A 22,250-nucleotide genomic window follows, 5' to 3' on the forward strand; every position below is an offset into this window, starting at 1 on the left:
TATTGATGGGGATAGGGAATTGGGGAAGAGTGATGGTGACGTTCCGTTTCAGAAGCAAATGGAACGTTCACCGGATTATCAGAAGGTGTCCCTGGAGCGGTAACATTACCGCTCCAGGGATATGGGTAGTTATAGATTATTTTTTAAAAGTTAGGGGAGGGGGTTTAGTTTAGGGATTAATTTTTAGGTTATCCTGGACAACCTCTTTAAATGATTAATAACTGTTTACCTAAAGGGTGTCTTTCACCTCCCCCAAGTATATTCAACTGCTTCCAATACATTATGGACCACATTACAGTGATTCCTTTGTTGTGTATGGCACTTTTGCAGAAAACAAGAAATGAGGTTGTAGTGCTCCAGCAGTAGTGCTACTCATGTAGGATGTGTGATGTTATAGGAGGGGGGAGATCAACTCCACTGCACAGTGTGGCGCATGCAGATGGTAGCGGTCTGATAAGCAAAAGCAGTGCTAAAGTAAGTTGAGGCCCTAGTACACCAACTGCCTCATTTCATAAGACTTGAAAGTGTTTTTTACTCCAGATCTAAAAAAGTGATATACATAACAGCGGTATGATGTTTATCACCGGAATGTGTTCTGTAACATGTGTGGGGGGGGGAGGTTGTAGACTCTCCTTATTGCATTGAAAGACATGGCCAACTCTATATAATGAATATACTGTATAGCATTTGACAGTAGTGAAGACACTATTGCCAATGAATGATTTCTATCAGGGCTTGTTAACCCTTTCTATTGGGGTCCCAGTAGGCGTAATATGGTGATGTTTAGACCTAATCTTTACTTTGCAATACAATACAGTCTCCTGGACTCGGTGTTACATTAAAGGGATCATATCATACAAATCCCCATTTTTATGGGTAACACGTCGGAGTAAGAAAGGCTATTCTTCTCCTAACTTTCGTTGTCTTCTCCGCGCCGCCATTCCGTAGGAATCCCATTCTTGTCATCATGCAAATGAGTTCTCTCGCAGAACTGGGGGCGGTCCGCAATGCTGCGAGAGAACTCTCTTTAGCTCTGCCTCCATCTTCTTCAGCAGCGTCCTCTTCATCCTCTTCTTCCGGCACAGGTTTCAGACTTCTAGGCCTTGGGCCTCGGGCAGAGCAAACTGTGCATGCCCACAGGCCACGAGAAAATGGCCGCTTGCACAGTATTGTAAGCAGCCTTTTTCTCGAGGCCTGTGAGCATGCGCAGTGTGCTCTGCCTCAGGCCTAGAAGTCGGAAACCTGCGCCGGAAGAAGAGGATGAAGAGGATGCTGCTGAAGAAGATGGAGGCGGCACTGGCGAGAGTTCTCTCGCAGCATTGGAGACGTCCCCAGTGCTGTTTGAGTGCTGTGGCCCGCCCCCAGTGCTGTGAGAGAACTCATTTGCATACCGTCACAAACCGGGATTCCTACGGAACAGTGGTGCGGAGAAGACAACGAAAGGTAGGAGAAGAATAGCCTTTCTGAAGGCTATTCCGACGTGTTACTCATAAAAAAAAAGGGTTTCTATGATAGGATCCCTTTCAGATTACACACAGAGTCAATGTTGTTGCTTATCCAGACATTGCTGCCTTTTCAGAAAGACCTGTGCAGTTTATGATGTATCTGTCATCTGCACCTCCCCAAGTGTTGCGACCCACACGATTATGACCCACCGCACAGATTGAGACGACCTGCTTTAGAAGAACAGATGTGGTTCGGTACTATGATAAGAAGGAAGGAATACATGGAATAACATTACCGGCACATTTGTAAATGATGCTTCAGAAGCCAAGTCTTTATTTCGAAGCAGATTAGCCAGATGGAGCAAGCTAAAAATCACAGAGCAATGAAATATCATGGACAGAATGTAGAGAGATTGGCCTTTTCACCAACTGTCTGTAAATAAAGATTCTGAATTACAGTATACAGTTGCTACTATTTTTGCTTATTAGAACCAAAAGAGAATATAGGTCAAAATCATTAAAAATGAATATAATTAGTAAATATGTCCTACAGCTAAAAATCAATAAAATAAAATATTTTCTCCAATTGAGTCAATGGCATTATATTATTTTTTTCTTGTTTTTTCAATCATGGTTTCCACGATCATTGCTTTTTCTTCATAACTTTTTGTTTTATTATCTGTAATCTTCTCGATCGATTCGACCACTTCCACCTTTTCATAGCTCATAGAGGTCGGGAAATCTTTCCCTCTGAAGGGCCTTAGGCGCTGGTCTTCTTTGTCATTATTTCGAAATTTGCTCAATCGCTCAGAATTACCTGTGTCTGAATTTGAACTTCCAGAACTTCCAGAACTCCTAGAACTTCCAGAATTTTTAGATCCATGTTCTGTATCATCGGGTCTAGTTACATCTGGTGGCTTTTTGGCCTCATCTTTAGGCTCTGGTTCTTTATCATTTCTTTTCTTTCCCTCTTCATCTTCATCTTTAGGTTTATCATCGATTTCTCGTTCATCTTCTTTTGTCCCATCTGAGGAAGCATCATCATCTTCACTCTCTGATGGCTCGGAAGGCTCAGGTAATTCAGGAATTGGTAGAACAACATCATCACCTGGTGCTGTGTCATGAATGATGCTTACAGTTATCCTACCTCCAGCTTGTGGAGTGGAGGAACAGAAGAACGGGTCTACGTAACTTGATTCACCAGTTACAAGAACGTAACGACCCTTGGTGAAGAAATCTGGAGAAGGCTCTGGCTTCTTGTATCCTCTAAATCGATCTCGTACCATATTACATAATTTATCAAACGCTTTACTTATCTGGGCTCCATCTGGTACATCCTCTGGAGAAAAGTCATGTTCTAACATTTCAAAGTCTTTCTCGGGTAAACCACTGCCAGCACTACTATTCTTTGATTCGATTTGTCTCCATTCTGAGCTATCTTGTTTTATCTCCACAGCTTTGTCTTCGTTGCTAACATCACTTTTATCCATCGATAGTTCTTTTCTCCTTGAGGTCTTTCTTGGCACACCCTTTTGCCTTGGTTTTGCTGTTGCAATATCTTGTATAGCTAGAGTGATATCTGAAATGAGCAATAAGTACAGTATGTTGTTATCTAATATAAATCTGCTTTCCGTACATTGATTTCCTAGTGAATATGTTGCGGCCAATTTAAGGAGGCAGAACTGCAGGAGGAAGGAGAAAGCAGCTTGAACCAATGGATGATAATGTAGATAATCTGTTTTCCCTTAGTCCCAACAGCGGCACAAGGCTCGTATTGTGCCGCTGGTGGGACAACAGGGAATGGATGATTATGTAGATAATCTGTTTTCCTTTAGTCCCAACAGCGGCACAATACGAGCCTTGTGCCGCTGGTGGAACGACAGGGAATGGTGAGGCAGGAGTTGAGTTTCTGACTACCGCAAACTCCCTCCAGGCACTGTAGTTAAGTTGTAGTTAGGGTTGAGCCGATCTTGAGATTTCAGGATCGTTTTTAAAATCCGATTTCCGATCATTTTCCATCCAAACCCGATCCCGATCCCAATTCTGATCCTAATGCAAGTCAATGGGATTTTTTAATGATCGAAAATCAGAATTTAAAAATGACCCAAATCATTACACAGTGTGGAGTCCAAAAATTGAAGGCTTCAATTTTTGTACTTCAAGCTGTGTAGTGATTAAGAAATCCGCCGGCTACTTAGTCCCCCTGCTGTCCGGTTACCCACACAGAACCGCTGCCACCTCCCCTCCCGATGTGTACACCGCCCCCCGGAGCTCCGGGCCGTTGTTCTCTGTCCATTTCTCTCCTCTCTCATTGAGATTCCAGCAGAGCACCGTACACGCACCCGCCTCCCTAGTGAATCACTCACGCTCTGCCGGCATGTGAATGAGAGAGGAGAGGACAGAGAACAACAGCCTGGAGCTCCGGAGAGCGTCAGCGGTTCTGTGCAGGTAATTAGGGTTGAGCAATCAGGATCTGCATTCCATTCCCGATCTTTTTTTAGGGGCGATCTGAGTCACGATCGTGAAATTTACTCGATAGCCGATCGGGATCCGATGTTTTCTGACCCCGATTGCTCAACCCTAGTTGTAGTCATAGATCAAGACTCTGCTCATCTCATACAGAGTTACCTTAAACATAGCTAAACAGTAAGATCTAAGGAAAATGAATTGCAGGTAATCAACTTATTTAAGTAAATGGATAATCTTACAGAAATTCTATACATATTCTGTTCCTGTTCATCCCTCTTAGAATTCATGATTTAGCAAATACCTTTAGATCAAAGGGCTGCAACCTTTGGTAGATCGTGAACCACTTTGAAAGACAGTATAAAAAGCAGTAAAAAGCCACAATGCTTAGTAAAACTTAAAAAGAATTAAAGGCCTTGAATAGGCCATAAATATCTTATCAGTGGGGGGCATAACTGTTTGGGGGGATGTCCTGTCCCTAGCACTGAGCTGGAAGCAGTTGGCTGTGTGTCTTGTATAATGGTCCATAGCTGGTATTGTAGCTCATTTCTCATTGAAGTCAATGGTAGCTGATTCTGGCTCTATGCTGCATATTGTACAGGGACCAGCTGTACCCCCTAACAGCGGATCTGAGGCCAGCTGTTGACCCCATATTCATGATCAATCCTAATGAATAAACAGATTTTATGTTAGTATCATCTGTTATGGTTATGGTTTTGACCCTTCTCATAATGCCATCACATCCTTGATGCTTCCTGTTCACAATAGTATCTACAGCTGCCAATAGTAGGAGAGATAATGGTTGAGGGACACCGATCTAGATGTTCTACAGAGCACCAATGAATGGGTGATCCATGACCCCATTGAAGCTCCAGTCATTATTCTATTTCAGAGAAGGACTATCCCCTTTGACTCTTTCACTCCTAAATAATGGTTCATAAAAATGGAAGAACATTGAAGAACATCGTACATCAAGGATAGTCATGAAATATCCTGATATGAACAAGAAATCTGAGACATCTCATGAAATCGCAGCAACCCCACAACACATAGAAGTATATATACTGTAGTTGTGCAGTAGAGTACACCTTAATGTTTGATGCCAGAGGGCTTGTAATTCGCATTATTTTTCATATCACATTACCTTTGCTTCTTGTGGGTGATATCTGAGAGGTTTTGAAACTTTGCATGAAGAGTGTGATAGGGGTTCCGACTATTGCAGAATTCAGTCTAGGAGAAGAGAAATATTCCGTTTATATAATTAATATGAAAGATTGTCAAGCGAATCAACTACCAAACGTGTAAATAGTACCCAATGTACTCCCTGGCATGTTCACCAATATCTGATGGTAGTAACACAAATGTCTTATTATCATACAAATACCTTAGACCTCATGAACACGAGGGATTTACATACTATACATCGCACCGAAGGCTGCTTGGTTCTATATGAGGTTACATTTCATGGATTGGGGTTTTCGCTAGTGGCACAAAAACTTACATTAAATCTTACTTGCTGGCGCAAAAAATTTACAACATTATTAGTAGGGGTCTGGCATATTACATGAAATTTAGTCCAGCTAAACACTGCCAAAGATTTCAGGGATCTCTCACAGCAGCTTTGTTGCATGTTTGGGCCCTTTTCCATGGAGGATACGCTGGTTGATTCTGACCGTGTAAACGTTCCGAATCAGCGGCATTTAAAACAGATCCCATTGCTTTCTATGGGAGCTGGCATACGTGCGCTCCCCATAGAAATGAATGGGCTGCTTCTTTCCATTCATTTCTATGGGAAGCGCACGTATGCCGGCTCCCATAGAAAGCAATGGGATATGTTCTAAACGATGCTGATTTGGAACGTTTACACGTTCAGAATCAGCCAGCGTATCCTCCGTGTGAAGGGGCCCTTATAGTAAATCTGTCAGGCTGAATCATTCCTGACCCAACCCAACTTTGCTCATGCCTTGCTCAACCAATTTTTTAAAAAGTCATGAGGGCAGCAGAAAAACAAAAGTGGTGCATTTTTTAGTATAAGGGTTCACATATGTGCCCGATCTCCGGTTTAGCCAATCCGGACAGTTTCCATCTTCTGCCCTGCGTAACTGTACCTGGTGGTCAGCTTTCAAACCCATTCACTTAAATGGGTTTGCAGAGGTGACTGCCTGTGCGCGTCTTCTGCCTGCCCACGGGGAAACCGTTTTTTTTAACTGGACACAAAGTCCTGCATGTCCGACTTTGTGTCCGGCTAAAATAAAATGGTTTCCCCGCGGACAGGCAGAAGATGCTCACAGGCGGTCACCTCTACAAACCCAATTAAGTGAATGGGTTTGAAGGCTGACCGCCGGGTTTCCGTCTCTTGTCCAGTTTAGCAGGGCAGAAGATGGAAACCGTCTGGACTGGCTAAACCGGAGACTGGGCGCAGATGTGAACCCGCCCTTAGTAACAACGAGCCTAAAAATGTGCCACTTTTCACACCAGCTTTTTGGCATAGAACTTGGATAAATTCCCCCATTGCATCTAGTAGAGAGACCTGTTTGATATATGGAATGATATGGAGCATGATATGATTTTTCTATATAAACCGCATAAAATATAAATGTGTATGACACCCATGATACGATGCTGAACCTCAAATGACTTTGCACTAGCATTATATTTTGGATTCATCTGATCCAGATCTCAAACTTCGTTACATGCATTTAGCCTAAGGCTGTATTTACATGTGCCATTTTGGTGTGGATTTTTTTGTGCTATAATTTCTGATCTAGTGAGGAAAAATAGGAGAGAAAATTAGTTTTATGTGCTCAATATATATATATATATATATATATATATATATATATATATATATATATTTATTTTTTTTTTTCTACAAGGGGGAGGGCTCACTTTCCAGTAAAATCAGAACAGAACTGGAAAGTGACTGGCATTGCTCTGCACATCAGGCATATGACCTATGAAGCAAGGTGAACTGACCTCGGCACACAGAGCGCATGCGCCAGAGTCCCTCAGCAGATTCATGCCAGTGCATCCTAGGCCTGTTAAGACTGTGATTTCTACAGATTATGCTGATGGGTGGCAGTAAGCTAGAGAGGTGAAAATAGCCGAAAATAGGACATGATCTATATTTTGACAGTCTATGGTAACGGTCATGTGAACAGCCCCCATTTACCGACAGTGAAATTAATATTGCTGTGTGTCGTCCTTTACAAAAACAGTATTCAGTGTTGTGTCTTGTGTGTGTCTTGTTTTTTTCACTATATCATCAGATATAAACCTGCATGTTTAATATATAATGCCAGCTATGTAGATTTACCTGTTGTCTTCGTTCTCAATAATCCGCTTGTATCTCTCCAGTTCATTTTCCAGGGATTGCTGATATATTACCAGCTGACGGCAGTCATTTGTATACTTCTCCAGATTCCTTTCAGCTTCTTCAATTCCCTTCCTAAGCACTTCTATCTGTTCATTGTACAGCTGAATCTCATCGTCATAGCTTTCCTGGGTGTTTTTAATGGCTTGTTCTAGCATGGAAGTCTAGAAAAATAAGGAAACAATTTCTGACCAGTGATAATTCATCTTCTCGTGAATTAATATGAAATACCGGTTCGCAATAAAAAAATTTCAATAAATACATATTGGTTCAAATACCTGGTGCCCTTCAAACCGTAAGCCCCTATTCATTTGCATAACATGGCCACTAGAGAGAGACGATGGTCACAAGATAGATTGATTTGGAAGAAATCAGATTCTAAAAGAATATTCCAAATTATTTGATTCATTTCCAATGAACAAATATTGCTACTGCATTATAAAATATTATATATATATATATATATATATATATATATATATATATATATATATATATATATATAAACACTAACGTTCTGTTATTTCTCTTTTGGGTCTCCACCTATTATACTCTGGGGTCTGAAGAGATCCCAGAGTATAATAATGTCACTTTCAGTTTGATATAACTTTGCTGTGTTTGCTTTAGAGAGCTAGAAATGGGATAGATAGGTTCCTAGGAGCCCTGACAGTATTATACACTATGTTTTATAGATAGGTTCCTAGGAGCCCTGACAGTGTCATACACTATGTTTTATAGATAGGTTCCTAGTAGTCCTGACAGTGTGCTACACTATGTATTATAGATAGGTTCCTAGGGGCCCTGACAGTGTCATACACTATGTTTTATAGATAGGTTCCTAGTAGTCCTGACAGTGTTCTACACTATGTATTATAGATAGGTTCCTAGGAGTCCTGACAGTATTCTACACTATGTTTTATAGATAGGTTCCTAGGGGCCCTGACAGTGTCATACACTATGTTTTATAGATAGGTTCCTAGTAGTCCTGACAGTGTTCTACACTATGTATTATAGATAGGTTCCTAGGGGCCCTGACAGTGTCATACACTATGTTTTATAGATAGGTTCCTAGTAGTCCTGACAGTGTTCTACACTATGTATTATAGATAGGTTCCTAGGAGCCCTGACAGTATTATACACTATGTTTTATAGATAGGTTCCTAGGAGCCCTGACAGTATTATACACTATGTTTTATAGATAGGTTCCTAGTAGTCCTGACAGTGTTCTACACTATGTATTATAGATAGGTTCCTAGGGGCCCTGACAGTGTCATACACTATGTTTTATAGATAGGTTCCTAGTAGTCCTGACAGTGTTCTACACTATGTATTATAGATAGGTTCCTAGGAGTCCTGACAGTATTCTACACTATGTTTTATAGATAGGTTCCTAGGGGCCTTGACAGTGTCATACACTATGTTTTATAGATAGGTTCCTAGTAGTCCTGACAGTGTTCTACACTATGTTTTATAGATAGGTTCCTAGTAGTCCTGACAGTGTTCTACACTATGTATTATAGATAGGTTCCTAGGAGTCCTGACAGTATTCTACACTATGTTTTATAGATAGGTTCCTAGGAGCCCTGACAGTGTTCTACACTATGTTTTATAGATAGGTTCCTAGTAGTCCTGACAGTGTTCTACACTATGTTTTATAGATAGGTTCCTAGGAGTCCTGACAGTATTCTACACTATGTTTTATAGATAGGTTCCTAGGAGCCGTGACAGTGTTATACACTATGTTTTATAGATAGGTTCCTAGGAGCCGTGACAGTGTTCTACACTATGTTTTATAGATAGGTTCCTAGTAGTCCTGACAGTGTTCTACACTATGTATTATAGATAGGTTCCTAGGAGTCCTGACAGTATTCTACACTATGTTTTATAGATAGGTTCCTAGGAGCCCTGACAGTGTTCTACACTATGTTTTATAGATAGGTTCCTAGTAGTCCTGACAGTGTTCTACACTATGTTTTATAGATAGGTTCCTAGGAGTTCTGACAGTATTCTACACTATGTTTTATAGATAGGTTCCTAGGAGCCGTGACAGTGTTATACACTATGTTTTATAGATAGGTTCCTAGGAGCCGTGACAGTGTTATACACTATGTTTTATAGATAGGTTCCTAGGAGTCCTGACAGTGTTCTACACTATGTTTTATAGATAGGTTCCTAGTAGTCCTAACAGTGTTCTACACTATGTTTTATAGATAGGTTCCTAGGAGTCCTGACAGTATTCTACACTATGTTTTATAGATAGGTTCCTAGGAGCCGTGACAGTGTTATACACTATGTTTTATAGATAGGTTCCTAGGAGCCCTGACAGTGTTCTACACTATGTTTTATAGATAGGTTCCTAGGAGCCCTGACAGTGTTCTACACTATGTTTTATAGATAGGTTCCTAGTAGTCCTGACAGTGTTCTACACTATGTTTTATAGATAGGTTCCTAGGAGTCCTGACAGTATTCTACACTATGTTTTATAGATAGGTTCCTAGGAGCCATGACAGTGTTATACACTATGTTTTATAGATAGGTTCCTAGGAGTCCTGACAGTGTTATACACTATGTTTTATAGATAGGTTCCTAGGAGTCCTGACAGTGTTATACACTATGTTTTATAGATAGGTTCCTAGGAGTCCTGACAGTGTTATACACTATGTTTTATAGATAGGTTCCTAGGAGCCGTGACAGTGTTATACACTATGTTTTATAGATAGGTTCCTAGTAGTCCTGACAGTGTTCTACACTATGTTTTATAGATAGGTTCCTAGGAGTCCTGATAGTATTCTACACTATGTTTTATAGATAGGTTCCTAGGAGCCCTGACAGTTTTCTACACTATGTTTTATAGATAGGTTCCTAGGAGTCCTGACAGTGTTCTACACTTTGTTTTATAGATAGGTTCCTAGGAGTCCTGACAGTGTTGTACACTATGTTTTATAGATAGGTTCCTAGGAGCCCTGACATTTTTCTACACTATGTTTTATAGATAGGTTCCTAGGAGTCCCGACAGTGTTCTACACTTTGTTTTATAGATAGGTTCCTTGGAGCCTTGACAGTGTTATACACTATGTTTTATAGATAGGTTCCTAGGTTCCCTGACAGTGTTCTACACTATGTTTTATAGATAGGTTCCTAGGAGCCCTGACAGTATTCTACAATATGTTTTATAGATAGGTTCCTTGGAGCCCTGACAGTGTTATACACTATGTTTTATAGATAGGTTCCTAGGAGCCCTGACAGTATTCTACAATATGTTTTATAGATAGGTTCCTTGGAGCCCTGACAGTGTTATACACACTGCTGGCTAAGTGCAGAACACTCTGAGTCCTGTGTTCAGCCAACAATTGTGTCCACCACTGGAGAGTCATCTTTGCACAAACAAAGTCATGGACGATGGTAACATTGAAATGGGAGTTTCATCATTCAGTAAATTGGTTACAGTTATGGTGCAATGTTAAACTGACTACCTAATCTGGACTTTTTTGAAAAAATTACAGAACAATACAAAAAAAGTTGCTGACCCCTGCTCTATATGAATGCACATGCAGCCACCCTGAGATCACCATTTGATGTCATGCTATTGATCTATTATAGATGACTATGGGAGGGATTATAAGAGAACATTACAGCCATACTCCAATATCTTCACATCTATTTTGTTAGAATACTAACAGGTATTTATTATTATCATCTGATAAAGTACTATATTATTGTAAGGCAGGATGCTGGGACTCAGTGTATCAGAGCAATTCACTAGCATTATCTTTGTTATGTCACCTTTTGCAACATTCGTAATCATTTTATTCTTTTCTTGATCCTTACGATGGTTGGGCATAATAATAACAACATCAATTTGGACATAGTCTGTGTCATATTGTACTACTGTAAATCTACCACTAGGTGGGAGCAGTGCATCAATAATAAATCACTGATTGGATTTTGTGGATTTTTCTGTAGTGTTCCTAGGTTGCAATGCCAACACTTCATTTTCTAGCATTGCTACCACTTATGATTAAAGCTAAGCCCCCACATTGTGGAAACACAGCGGTGAGAAACGCTGCATGTTACAGTGCTGGCAAAGTGAATGAAATTCTGGTTAATCTCATCCACAACTGTGGGAAACAAAGAGTTGCAGGATTACGTATATATTATTTATAAAGATATGTTGTCTGTTTTTTTCATTCTTCTCATCTTCCAACTTAATGAGTGGAATAGAGCGGGTCATAGGCTTGCCTACAAAGTAATTCACACTGACCACTGGATGTTGCATTATTGCAGTTCTCCTTAAAGGGGTTATCCTGTCATGGACACTTAAGGGGTTAAATGTCCGATTGTTGGGTTCACTAAAAGTCCCCTTAAGCCCTCCCTGTGAATGGAGTGCCAATCAGCTTGTGCCTGCAATACCAGGCCCAGCCCACAGACAGGTATGACGCTGTTCCTGAAATAAAGCAGCTTTGCTAATAGAGAAAATTGAGAAATTTAAAGGGTACCCTAATTTTTGGTATATCAGGAGGATATGCCCTGTCCAACCCCTGCCTGCTGCACAGGTGCCATGGAATGGTGCGGGCACACTTACTTCTTCATATGCCGCCGCAGGTCTATACAGAATATCTTACCTCCGACTGCAGCTTAACCTTCTGCGCCTGCAGCTGACACAAGATGCTCTTATATTCTTCAAGTTGGCTTTGCAGTATGGGAATTCTTCTTTCAGAAATTAATTTTTCCTAAGGCCAAAAGAAGAAACGACATGGAATTGCCTTATACAAATGTCTCCTTTTTGGAATTGAGGTTTTGGAATTGTAGAGTCTTTATCATTTATTTAATTAATATAAGCAGAACGAGTCTCAAACATATCAAGAAGTACATAAAAGAAGATAAAATACCGGTGTTTGTTTATATTCCATCTTCCTAGAATATCAGACCAAAAACATACATATAACAAAAGTACTCACACAACCATGCTAATGTAGAAAAATAAGGTTCCCAAGAGCTCATATTGTCACAATAAATGGAAACAGATCTGGATATGGCTACATACTAAGTTATGGTTTCCTCTTTCTGGTCCTGAAGAGCTGATGCTTTTCCACTCCCTCTCCTGTCTGTGCTGCTAGCAGTTACCACAGCCAGAGCTTCTTGCTGGTTGTTGTAACTTGATACAGACAGTAGCTCTGTTGGGACAGACACGAATGGGATACAAAGGGCCTCACTAAGGTAAAGGAAAGTGTAACTCCATGGTTAAGTAGACCTCTGCTGACCTGGAATGGCCTGTATGATTATGTGGCGAATAAAAGAAGCTTAACAAAGCAATGGCAAATCACTAGAATATGTCATTACATTGTGCTGAGTATTCGGATAAGACTCTAAGAAAAGGGACCCAATTCTCTTTGGCATTTCTCACAGCAGCATACTGTGGATACTACACAAAGTATACTGTATATAGGTTACATGAGAAACGAAACGTGTACCTCGTACATGCCAACAGTGATAGCAGTCACAGGAGGAGTTGTTTGGATAATTTGTTGCAATATGTTTACATAAGTCTGAATTTCCATGAGATTCTGTTGAGTAAAAAGAGATTGATGTTCAATAGTATAATAAAATTTCACATGGAACCAATTCAACACAATATCACAAAATGGTAACAGATGGCGGGAATGGATACAATTCACCCCCACCCCATTGAGCACTATGCAGACATATATCCTTTTATGTTAAGTAATGAGGCGATAAGTGGCCAATAGATGCAGGTCCAACCCTGGAACCCAAACCTATCTCAGGAATGGGGAACCATCACCCATCTCACGACTATAGTGAATTCCCAGTGGGCATGTTGGATATCCATGGTGGATATCTACTATGACAGAAGGTCTAGGTTGCATAGGATTTGTCATTCCTTGATTTCTCCTGTAATCCCCCACCCACAAGCATGACCTTAAATACAGTATGTGCCGCCATCGCCCTGACCATGTCCTTGTTGTGAATTCACATTGTTAGTATAAAATACCTTCTTATATCGGTCCTTTGCTGCATTGATGTCATCTTGTAGGAACTGAGATTCGATCTGAAGCTCCAGGTTACTCAGCAAAGCTTCATCAGCTTCCTAGATAGAAAGAAACATATATATATATATATATATATATATATATATATATATATATATATTACATTATATATACACATATAGAGACAGTCAGGTAACAGATCGTCTTTCCTAGATCTCCTTCGGGAGGGGCAGTTATTCTCCCCAAAATGGTGGTGCCCATGTGCCACTGGGAAGACCACAATTTTGGGGAAAATCATTGGGTCCCGAAGGAGATTTAGGAGGGGCGATCTGTTACCATGACAGCCGGAATCCTATTGAAAGCGACCTCAGAGGGGTAATGCAGCCGCCATATATAAAGACCTGACATCTGCTATAATTGTACCGCAGGTGTCGGGAAAGGGTTAATTTGTATAGCATTGGCGGAAGAAGAGAAAGGGAGGACATGACTGATAAATCTAAACATGTTACACTATATTCACATTAGTATCGCCTGACCATTGTGCTGATATAAGGGCAGACAAAATGGACCCTGCATTATTTTTCAGTAATCCCTCTCCTTGCCTTGGATCGGATGCCATGGCTTTGGTCCCGAAGTCTGGCTGAAGGTAATCCAGATAAATGACAGTGTACAGATCCGGCAGATTTATCGTCCAGTATCAGTCACTGTGATAAATTTGGTGGATTTTCAAACTACCTAAGTTTCATTGTCTGCATATTAATAAATCTGAGCCAATGTGTATGGAACAAACTGCCTAAGTAATGTGCAGTCGGAGGGACTTTTTTAATAAAAAGAATCAATTAATCTCAATAAAATTGAAACATTTTCATTTCATTCATGTGATCTAAAGTCTAGTCAGAATTAAGACATGATTAAGACCACATTTATGTACAATACAAAGCAAAGAAACCAACACAAGAAGATAAAATGGTAAAAATTATAACTTTTTGCTCTGAGTTTCGGGTCTGAAAAGTCCCCAGAGTATAATAATTGCTCATGGGTGGTCCACAGTGGGACATAATACTGTGTGAAAGGGCCGCTATGGGGCATAATACTGTGTGCAGGGGCCACTATGGGGCATAATAGTGTGTGCAGGGGCCGCTATGGGGCATAATACTGTGTGCAGGGGCCTCTATGTGACATAATACTGTGTACTGGGGCCACTATGGGGCATAATAGTGTGTTCAGGGGTCACTATGGGGCATAATACTGTGTGCAGGGGCCACTATGGGGTATAATGGTGTGTGCAGGGGCCACTATGATACATAATAGTGTGCGTAGGGACCACTATGGGGTATAATAGTGTGTGCAGGGATGCAATTTGTGTGGGGGACAGGGGTCAGTCGGGGGGCCCATGTCAAATGTTCGCCTTGGGGCCCAGTCATTCCTAGTTGCGCCACTACATATACCGCTTCTTCCTACACCTTATAACAGCTTACAACTGCTTTTCTATATCCAGTGATGTTTCTTATCTCAAACTCTGGCAACTAGGTACGATGTCTTTGAGCTCATTGCAGAGGCATTTTCAGTGTTCAACAATCTCTCACCAGGAAGTACACTACCCAAAAGTAGCCTGTGAGAGTAATTTTATATGACTATGGGGGAAGCACTTTTACACCTTCCAATGTATAATTGGACCACAATTGTAATCCTTTACAAATCTTGCTGATATCACTGTATGCTCAGTGTTGCAGCAATCTGACATTTCTATCTTTGTGTTTCTTTCTTTTTGTCAATTAGTTTAGAAAGGTCAATTAAAATGAGCTCTGAACCTAATAGAAAGTACATTATACCAGTGTGAATGATAAGCAATAGCAATAGAACAATTTTGTATATCTAGATCCAGTTCTTTTATCTGCTGCTAGTACATCTTAGTATACCGTAGTACAACTATGTGGCAGTATCAATGTATACACACAACCTTCTATAATGACACGAGTGCTCTGTAACCTCTGACTTACCTTGTTAAGACGCTCAAGGTTATCTTTAAGGTGTAGCTGATAATCACATTCATTTCTGTACCTGTACATTTCCAAAAGAATGAGAAATATATTAAGGTATTGCAAATATTCATAACATTCTCTTAGTGGGTATTATTGTCCTGATGAAATATTCTCAGCTCAGTTACAGTAAATGTCCTCTAAATAGCCACAAATATAAAGGACAGCATGCTGACTGTCTCCAATAGCCACTAAAGGGAGCCAACTGCATAGGGCCATACTTGGAACTCAATAATAGGAGCTCCCTCTAGTGGCAGTTGCAGGAAGCCAACATTTTGTATCTAGTATCCTAAGTGGAGAAATACTAGATGTGGAAGAAGTTTTATGGCATGAACCAATCTTTAAAGGGAACCTGTCCCATGGAAAATGCAGGCAGCATGTTATAGAGCAGGAGGAGCTTAGTAGATTGATGTATAAGTTTGCTGGAAAACATCCTGTATAACTTGTCATTTATGCAATGAATTCTCTGCTCTTTCTATATTAAGATGTCTAGGAGGCGGGGCTATCAGTGATTAACAGCCATCTCTGTATGCACAGTCATAGAGAAGAGGCTGTCAATCACTGATGGAGAAGTCTAGGAGGTGGTCCTATCAGTGACTGACAGCCTCCTATCTACGACTGTGCATACAGAGATGGCTGTCACTCACTGATAGGACCGCCCGTCATGTCCTTGTGAAGTGGGCAGAGTCCTGATTCACATCTGCATTTGGTATTCCGTTCGGGGAGTCCACATGGGGACTCTCCGAATGGAATACCAAATGCATTGACAAGCGGTGAGCTTATGAAAGCACATGGACCCCCTAGACTATGAAAATAACACTGATTGCTCAGGAATGGAGGAAAAAAATTCCAACTGGTTAATAAGTGCACCCAAATACCTTTAGCAGTGTTTTGAGTGATTTCTGTGTATCTCTGGAGCTCCTGACATCTTCTGCATTTGTTTACTGGGCATCTTCCTGTGTTTTCCTGCAGCCACCATGATGCTTTGGGCTTCACTCCTAACTGAAAACCCCCACCCCATCATACTTACCTGTCTTTCAGTCCGGATCTTCTGAGCATGGGACATCACTTATTCTGGGTGCCAGCACCTCCTCTTCTTGATGTCTGCCAGCCACCCACCTCTGCGCAATAAAGCCGGAGTGGGCATAGGTGCCGCATAGGTGACATATAGGTGACATACGTTCTGTTTTCCCCATTCCGGAAACGGAACATCAACAGAAAAGTGGAAAATGTGCCTTGGGTGGTTTAAAATAGTTTAGAAGGTACCGCGGGGGTGGGGTGTCGATTAGATTTAGAAATATCATTTTATCCTGGACATCCCTTTATCATAAGAGACCACATGAATTCAAACAACAGGTGAGTAGGGCTTGTTGAAAACAGGGTGCAGATTAATATGCAACACTGTGCACCAAAAACTGTTCCAAAATGTTGGCACATTTATGTCAGAAACTAATCCAACTAATAAGTAATGAAAGTAGATTAGACAGTGCAAACAGTATCCGACATTGTGTAAGCTCACCCTTGGTTCACATCTGCGTTTGGTAATCCGTTCGGAGAGTTCGCATGGGGACTCCCCCCCGAATGGTCTACTGAATGGATTTGCAAGCGGTGTGCAGTGAAAGCACACGGATCCCATACACTATAATGGGGTCCGTATGCTTGCCGTGCACTGCCTGCTCGAATCATGCGAACAGGAAAGTAGATTGTGATGTACTTTAATGTCTACATGTTCCCTGCGGAGATCTAGCGGCAAGCACACGGACCCCTTTATAGTCTATGGGGATCCGTGTTCTTTCACTGCACACAGCTTGCAAATGCGTTTGGTAGTCCACTCGGGGGGATCCCCATGCGGACTCCCCCGAATGGATTACCGATGCAGATGTGAACGAGGGGTTAGACTGGATTCCATTTGGGGTTTCCATCCCCATTTCTGCTTAAAATATACAGAGAGAAAAGTCCTGCAAGTATAAAGTCCTGCAATGGCATAAACCGGGCGTAAACCCAGCGTACCCCAATATAGTCTATGGGGCTGCTGGTTTGTCCCCAAGCGGACCCAATGAAGAGGAGCCCAAACACAGATGTGAACCAAGTGTTAGAACTTAGACAGTCTGAGTTTCTCTGTCCCGGTGTCCACTGAGGATGAATGCTGGACTCCTCTCTGGAAACTTAAAGATTATTAAAAACAAAAATGGAGTAACATTGGGTAGAGGTGGGTGCAGGAGAACAGACCTTGGTAATGTCGCTGCTATGGACATGGACGTGCTTTGTAATATACAATTTCTTCACAAATGAACCATTTCAGAGCTTTATAAATGATTTGACCTTTCAAGTAATTCATGCGGCAACAATGCTGGAAGCAGATTAGTATAGGAATAGAAAACTTGGAATCAATAGTTGTGGTCTGTGAAAACCAAGCCTGAACTCTGTGGTGCCCGTCACCATGGTACGCCTGTGATAAGACACTCAAGGATTTCATGAAAAGAACATCTTGCGAACTGTATCTTTTAGAGGGGCCAGACAAAGCAAGTGTGCACCCTTGCCCAGACTGCGCCTCCCCCCCCCGCTGGTTTCTATGTTATGACAATAAAGGGCTGACGTCTGTACGGATGAACGCGTTTTAGTTTTTCTTCTATTTTTGGATGGTTGGATGTGAGCAATGGAGAGGAAATTTCTGGCCACTCCGGTATATAGTGTTTAGATAAAGTATCCAGTGGATAGCAGCGCCTTCTTTGTTTCCTTTTACTCCTATTTCGCTGTCTTTAGGATCGGTCATCATCGATATCAGATAGGTGGGGATTCAACAACCGGCAGACTCTGAAATTAGTGTTTCGATTTAGATGGAAAAATTAATTCTACTAAATATCTGAAAATTCTGGAACGGAGACCAAAGTCAGACATGCAGGACATTGTATCCGTCCAAAAAAAAGCGGATTCCCAGCGGAGAAGCTACAAATGGACACCTGCGGATTGCTTTAAAAACCAATTGAAGTGAATGGGTTTTTAAATGGGTTTGCAAAACCAATCCCAATCTCTTATTAAGGTGGATTCATGATGGACGTCCACCAGGCGAGAGTGTGAATGCCCCTTAGTAAGTGAAAAGTGGATTAATTTCAGCTGTATGTCATTGAGTATTTTTGCCCTGTAATGTTATAAAGCAAAAATAAATTAATTGGCTGTTCATTTACTAATTGAAAGTCCTTGGTCTGAGAACTGGTGGCACCAATAGCCACATCCAGTACCATGCGTGGCAACGCTCTTAGGGGCCATTCACATGGAGCAAAATGGCGCGTATACCGCGCGTATTATGGTGCTTTCCCACACGGGATCAGTGCCAGAGTCCGCGCGGTACAAAAGCCTCCCCATAGAGGTCTAGCGCCATAATACACGCAGCATCCACGCCATTTTGCTCTGTGTGAATGGCCCCTTACAATGGTTGAACATTGCACCAGACCCACACAGATTCCTGCAGTTGTGCCTTGTCAAAAGTCATTAGATTCGAGGGAGGGGGTTGTGACAACTTGCAGATACTCCCTGATTAAGTTCCTTGATGAAAACTTAGGATCGTGTTGGACGTGTTTGTCCTGGGAGTCTCAAGCATTATTGTGTTTGCCTGCACTGTTGCAGCTTTTTGCTTGCTCGGTAGCATTGAACACATATATACTGTATATGGGATATTTACTTTTACGACTTGGTTATCTACAGAGATTGATCACGTACTGAATTTCCCCATGGTGGGACTATTAAAGGACTATCTTATCTTATCTTGTGGAAGGTCCCAGTTTTAGTGGCCTAAGTCGTTGTTTTGGAACTAAACCCACCTTTTCTGCTTTTTCACCTATACTGGATTGTGTTGCATTATTTTTGATTTGTATCTACAAATAATTTTTAGCCCAATCTGGGGGGCCGGCAGTGGCCAAATGGAGGGGGCTATATATATATATATATATATATATATATATATACATATATATATATATATATATATATATATATATATCTATATGTGTAAATTATCTATCCTATACATCTGTGTACACACATAACACTTTGTGGAACTACAGTAAAACGTTTTTGGCAGACATTGTTTTCTTGATAAAACAAATGCTATAGTTTGAACTTTCAATTTTTTTTAAATTACAGATCAGATATTTCAGAAATTCAGGTTCACACATAGGATAGTTCAATTGTGAACCCATTGGGGACAGGACAGGTATTAGTGAAGATATACTGTCGGCACTTTATGCACAAACAAAAAGAATTGCAAAATTTGCAGCAAAAATACTAAAGGGTTGGGGCCACACGGTGGCTCAGTGGTTAGCACTGTAGCCTTGCAGCACTGGAGTCCTGGTGTTCAAATCCCGCCAAGGGCAAAAAAAAAATCTGCAAGGAGTTTGTATGTTCTCCCTGTGTTTGCATGGATTTCCATCCATATTCCAAAGACATACTTATAGGGAAAAATGTACATTGTGTGGGGCTCACAATCTACTTTAAAAAAAAAAAAAAACACTAAAGGGTTGTCAAATTGTAAACTTGTTATAAACCTTAATCTCTCAGATCCAGTTCTAGAAGGTAACATAAAGGGTTGTAAGTACTCACTTGTTCTTGTATTCATCCACCATCCTATGAGCATCTTTGCACTCTCTTTCGAGTTTGGACCGATCAGAAGACAACTCACGGAGCCTCTGCCGATTTAACTCAATCTGTTCTGCAAAAGCTTCTTCCAGACCAGAGATCTCATCCATCCTTTGGAAGGTCTCCAGTTGCTTCCTAAAGATGGCATTGCGTTGTTCTAGTACTCTAGCTCGATTTATGTAGTTAGCAAACCTTTCGTTCAGCTCCTGCAAGTGCTCCAGGCCTTGTGCTTGTGATAACCCCAGGCTGCTAAAGTCTACAAGACTCTGTTCATCAAAGCCATCAGACCTTTCATACTTCTCCTTACGAACTTCTCGTGAGAAGGTAGTCTTATACATGATGCTATCACTTTCATATGAAACCTTCCTCTCCCCAGATCAAACTAAACTGAGCAAAGTTCTACTAGGCGAAGAATAATACGTGTTGTGTCCCCGCGCTCCTGTGCACTGAATGCCAGCCGCAGTAACCAAATGAAATTTAGTTTAATGCAATGGGCCACAAGGGTACTGTTCTCTGGATTTCCACTATTTGTCAGCATTTATTTTGTTCCAGGCATAGCAACTGTCCTGTGCTTTCTCTATGCAGAAGCTTAGACTAACAATAGGGTTGAGCAAACAAAAGAAATGCGTTTGTATATTATGGGTTCAATTAAAATGTTTAACCAAAGCATTTCCACACTTGTAGCTACAGATTTACCCTAAAATAGTATCTATTGCAATGCATAGATACATATACAGTAAATATAAGCATCAACGACTTATCACTAGGGTTGAGCCGATCTTGAGATTTCAGGATCGGTTTTAAAATCTGATTTTAGATCATTTTCCAGCCGATCCCGATCCCGATCGTGCAATTTGCTCGATCGCTAATCAGGATCCGATCTTTCCCAATCCGGATCGCTCAACCCTAGTTGCTTTATGTTTATGGAGTAGGGTTGAGCCGATCTTGAGATTTCAGGATCTTTTTAAAATCTGATATTCGATCATTTTCCAGCCGATCCCGATCGTGAAATTTGCTCAATCGCTGATTGGGATCTGATCTTTCCTGATCGCTCAACCCTACTCATCACTTGTAAAATTATCAGTGTAAATGTGCGAGGTACAATTTTAAAGTTAAAGAGGTTGTCCAGGCTTTTTTTTTTTTTTTTTTAAATGTGCCGGGGGGAGGTGAAATTTTTTTTAAAAAAAATCATACTCACCTGTCCTCAGTGACCTCCCAGCCTGGTCCTGTCTTTCTGTTCCGGCGCCTTCCTACAGAGTGACCTCAACAGGCCTGAGGAAAAGACCCATGATGTCCCAGGTAGTCCCATGTATCTCATGCACTTCGCGGAGGCCGATGGTTAGCCTCAGCGGTCACATGTGGCTGGGACTTCTGCTACATGTCAACACTGCTCACAACAAGAAAAGGAGAGACGCTGAGCTGCACATAGCGTAGGGCCCGCTCAAAATACACGTGTAAAAAGAAGATTCCCATTGACTTCAATGACATTTTTTACACGTGTAAAAAAACATGTCAAAATACACATCAAAATACGGGCTAGTTCACACGTGAACTGCCCGCGCGGGTTTTGACACCGAGAGAGACGTGGCGAGCCGCGTCTCTCTCTGGTCAAAACCCGCCTATGAATGAGCCGACATAGGAGGGTGCTGCCGGGGGCGGAAGCTGCACGGCTCAACCCGCGCGGCTTCTGCCTGAAGATAGGGCAGGTCGCTTCTTTTCTCCGCTAGCAGCAGCCCGCCGCTAGCGGAAAAAAGAAGCCTGGCGGTCTGCATAGACCACCATTGTAAGGGGAGGTTTTTGACGCGAAATCCGCTGTCAAAAACCTCCCCTGGGCTCACGTGTGAACGAGCCCTAAGATAAATTTCCTTTATATTTTCCATTCATTCTCAAGCCACTCTTGGTTTTGACTTAGGGAAAATACAAATAGAGATGGTTGTAGGATGCAGAATTCATCAGAATCGGACTCCCGGGGTCAGTGAGGTGAGTAGGATGTGGTTTTATATATTCATATTCTATATTAATCCATTGAGACAGAACATTTTTGCGATCTTTGACTTGTTTGTGATTTGTTTGTGTCTTGGTTTTTAACAAAAAAATTAAAGAGGCTTCCATAGATATATACATATGACTGAAATACAAACTACCAGATATACCTCAGCTTCCTACAGTACCGCACTACCTATTACCATTGTAGTTCTGACCTTGTGGAACTACAGATCCATAGGGAACGGGTCATGTACGATATTCTCTTTTAATAAGATGAGAAATTATGTATAACTTTATGGAC

General features: G+C 41.3%; 1 protein-coding gene across 1 annotated transcript; it reads right to left on the bottom strand.

Moving 5' to 3' along the window:
- Positions 1-1,756: 1,756 nt before the first annotated feature.
- On the bottom strand, positions 1,757-20,425 carry BFSP1 (beaded filament structural protein 1). Its single transcript, XM_075267380.1, has 8 exons — positions 19,928-20,425; positions 15,293-15,353; positions 13,295-13,390; positions 12,756-12,848; positions 11,907-12,014; positions 7,228-7,448; positions 5,056-5,141; positions 1,757-3,024 (listed from the first exon to the last, which is right to left on the bottom strand). The coding sequence occupies exons 1-8, from the start codon at positions 20,299-20,301 to the stop codon at positions 2,051-2,053; spliced, it is 2,013 nt and encodes a 670-aa protein (XP_075123481.1). The 5' UTR covers positions 20,302-20,425; the 3' UTR covers positions 1,757-2,050.
- Positions 20,426-22,250: the final 1,825 nt, after the last annotated feature.

This window comes from Leptodactylus fuscus, chromosome 3 (genome assembly GCF_031893055.1).
Source record: "Leptodactylus fuscus isolate aLepFus1 chromosome 3, aLepFus1.hap2, whole genome shotgun sequence".
Lineage (NCBI taxonomy): Eukaryota > Metazoa > Chordata > Amphibia > Anura > Leptodactylidae > Leptodactylus > Leptodactylus fuscus.

Excerpts from the sequence above, each read along its gene's own strand:
- BFSP1 (XM_075267380.1), bottom strand. The coding sequence starts at position 20,301 with ATGTATAAGACTACCTTCTCACGAGAAGTTCGTAAGGAGAAGTATGAA. Across the intron at positions 13,391-15,292 it reads ACCTTGAGCGTCTTAACAAG|GAAGCTGATGAAGCTTTGCT; the intron begins GTAAGTCAGAGG and ends CTTTCTATCTAG. Across the intron at positions 7,449-11,906 it reads AGGTTAAGCTGCAGTCGGAG|ACTTCCATGCTAGAACAAGC; the intron begins GTAAGATATTCT and ends TTATTTTTCTAG.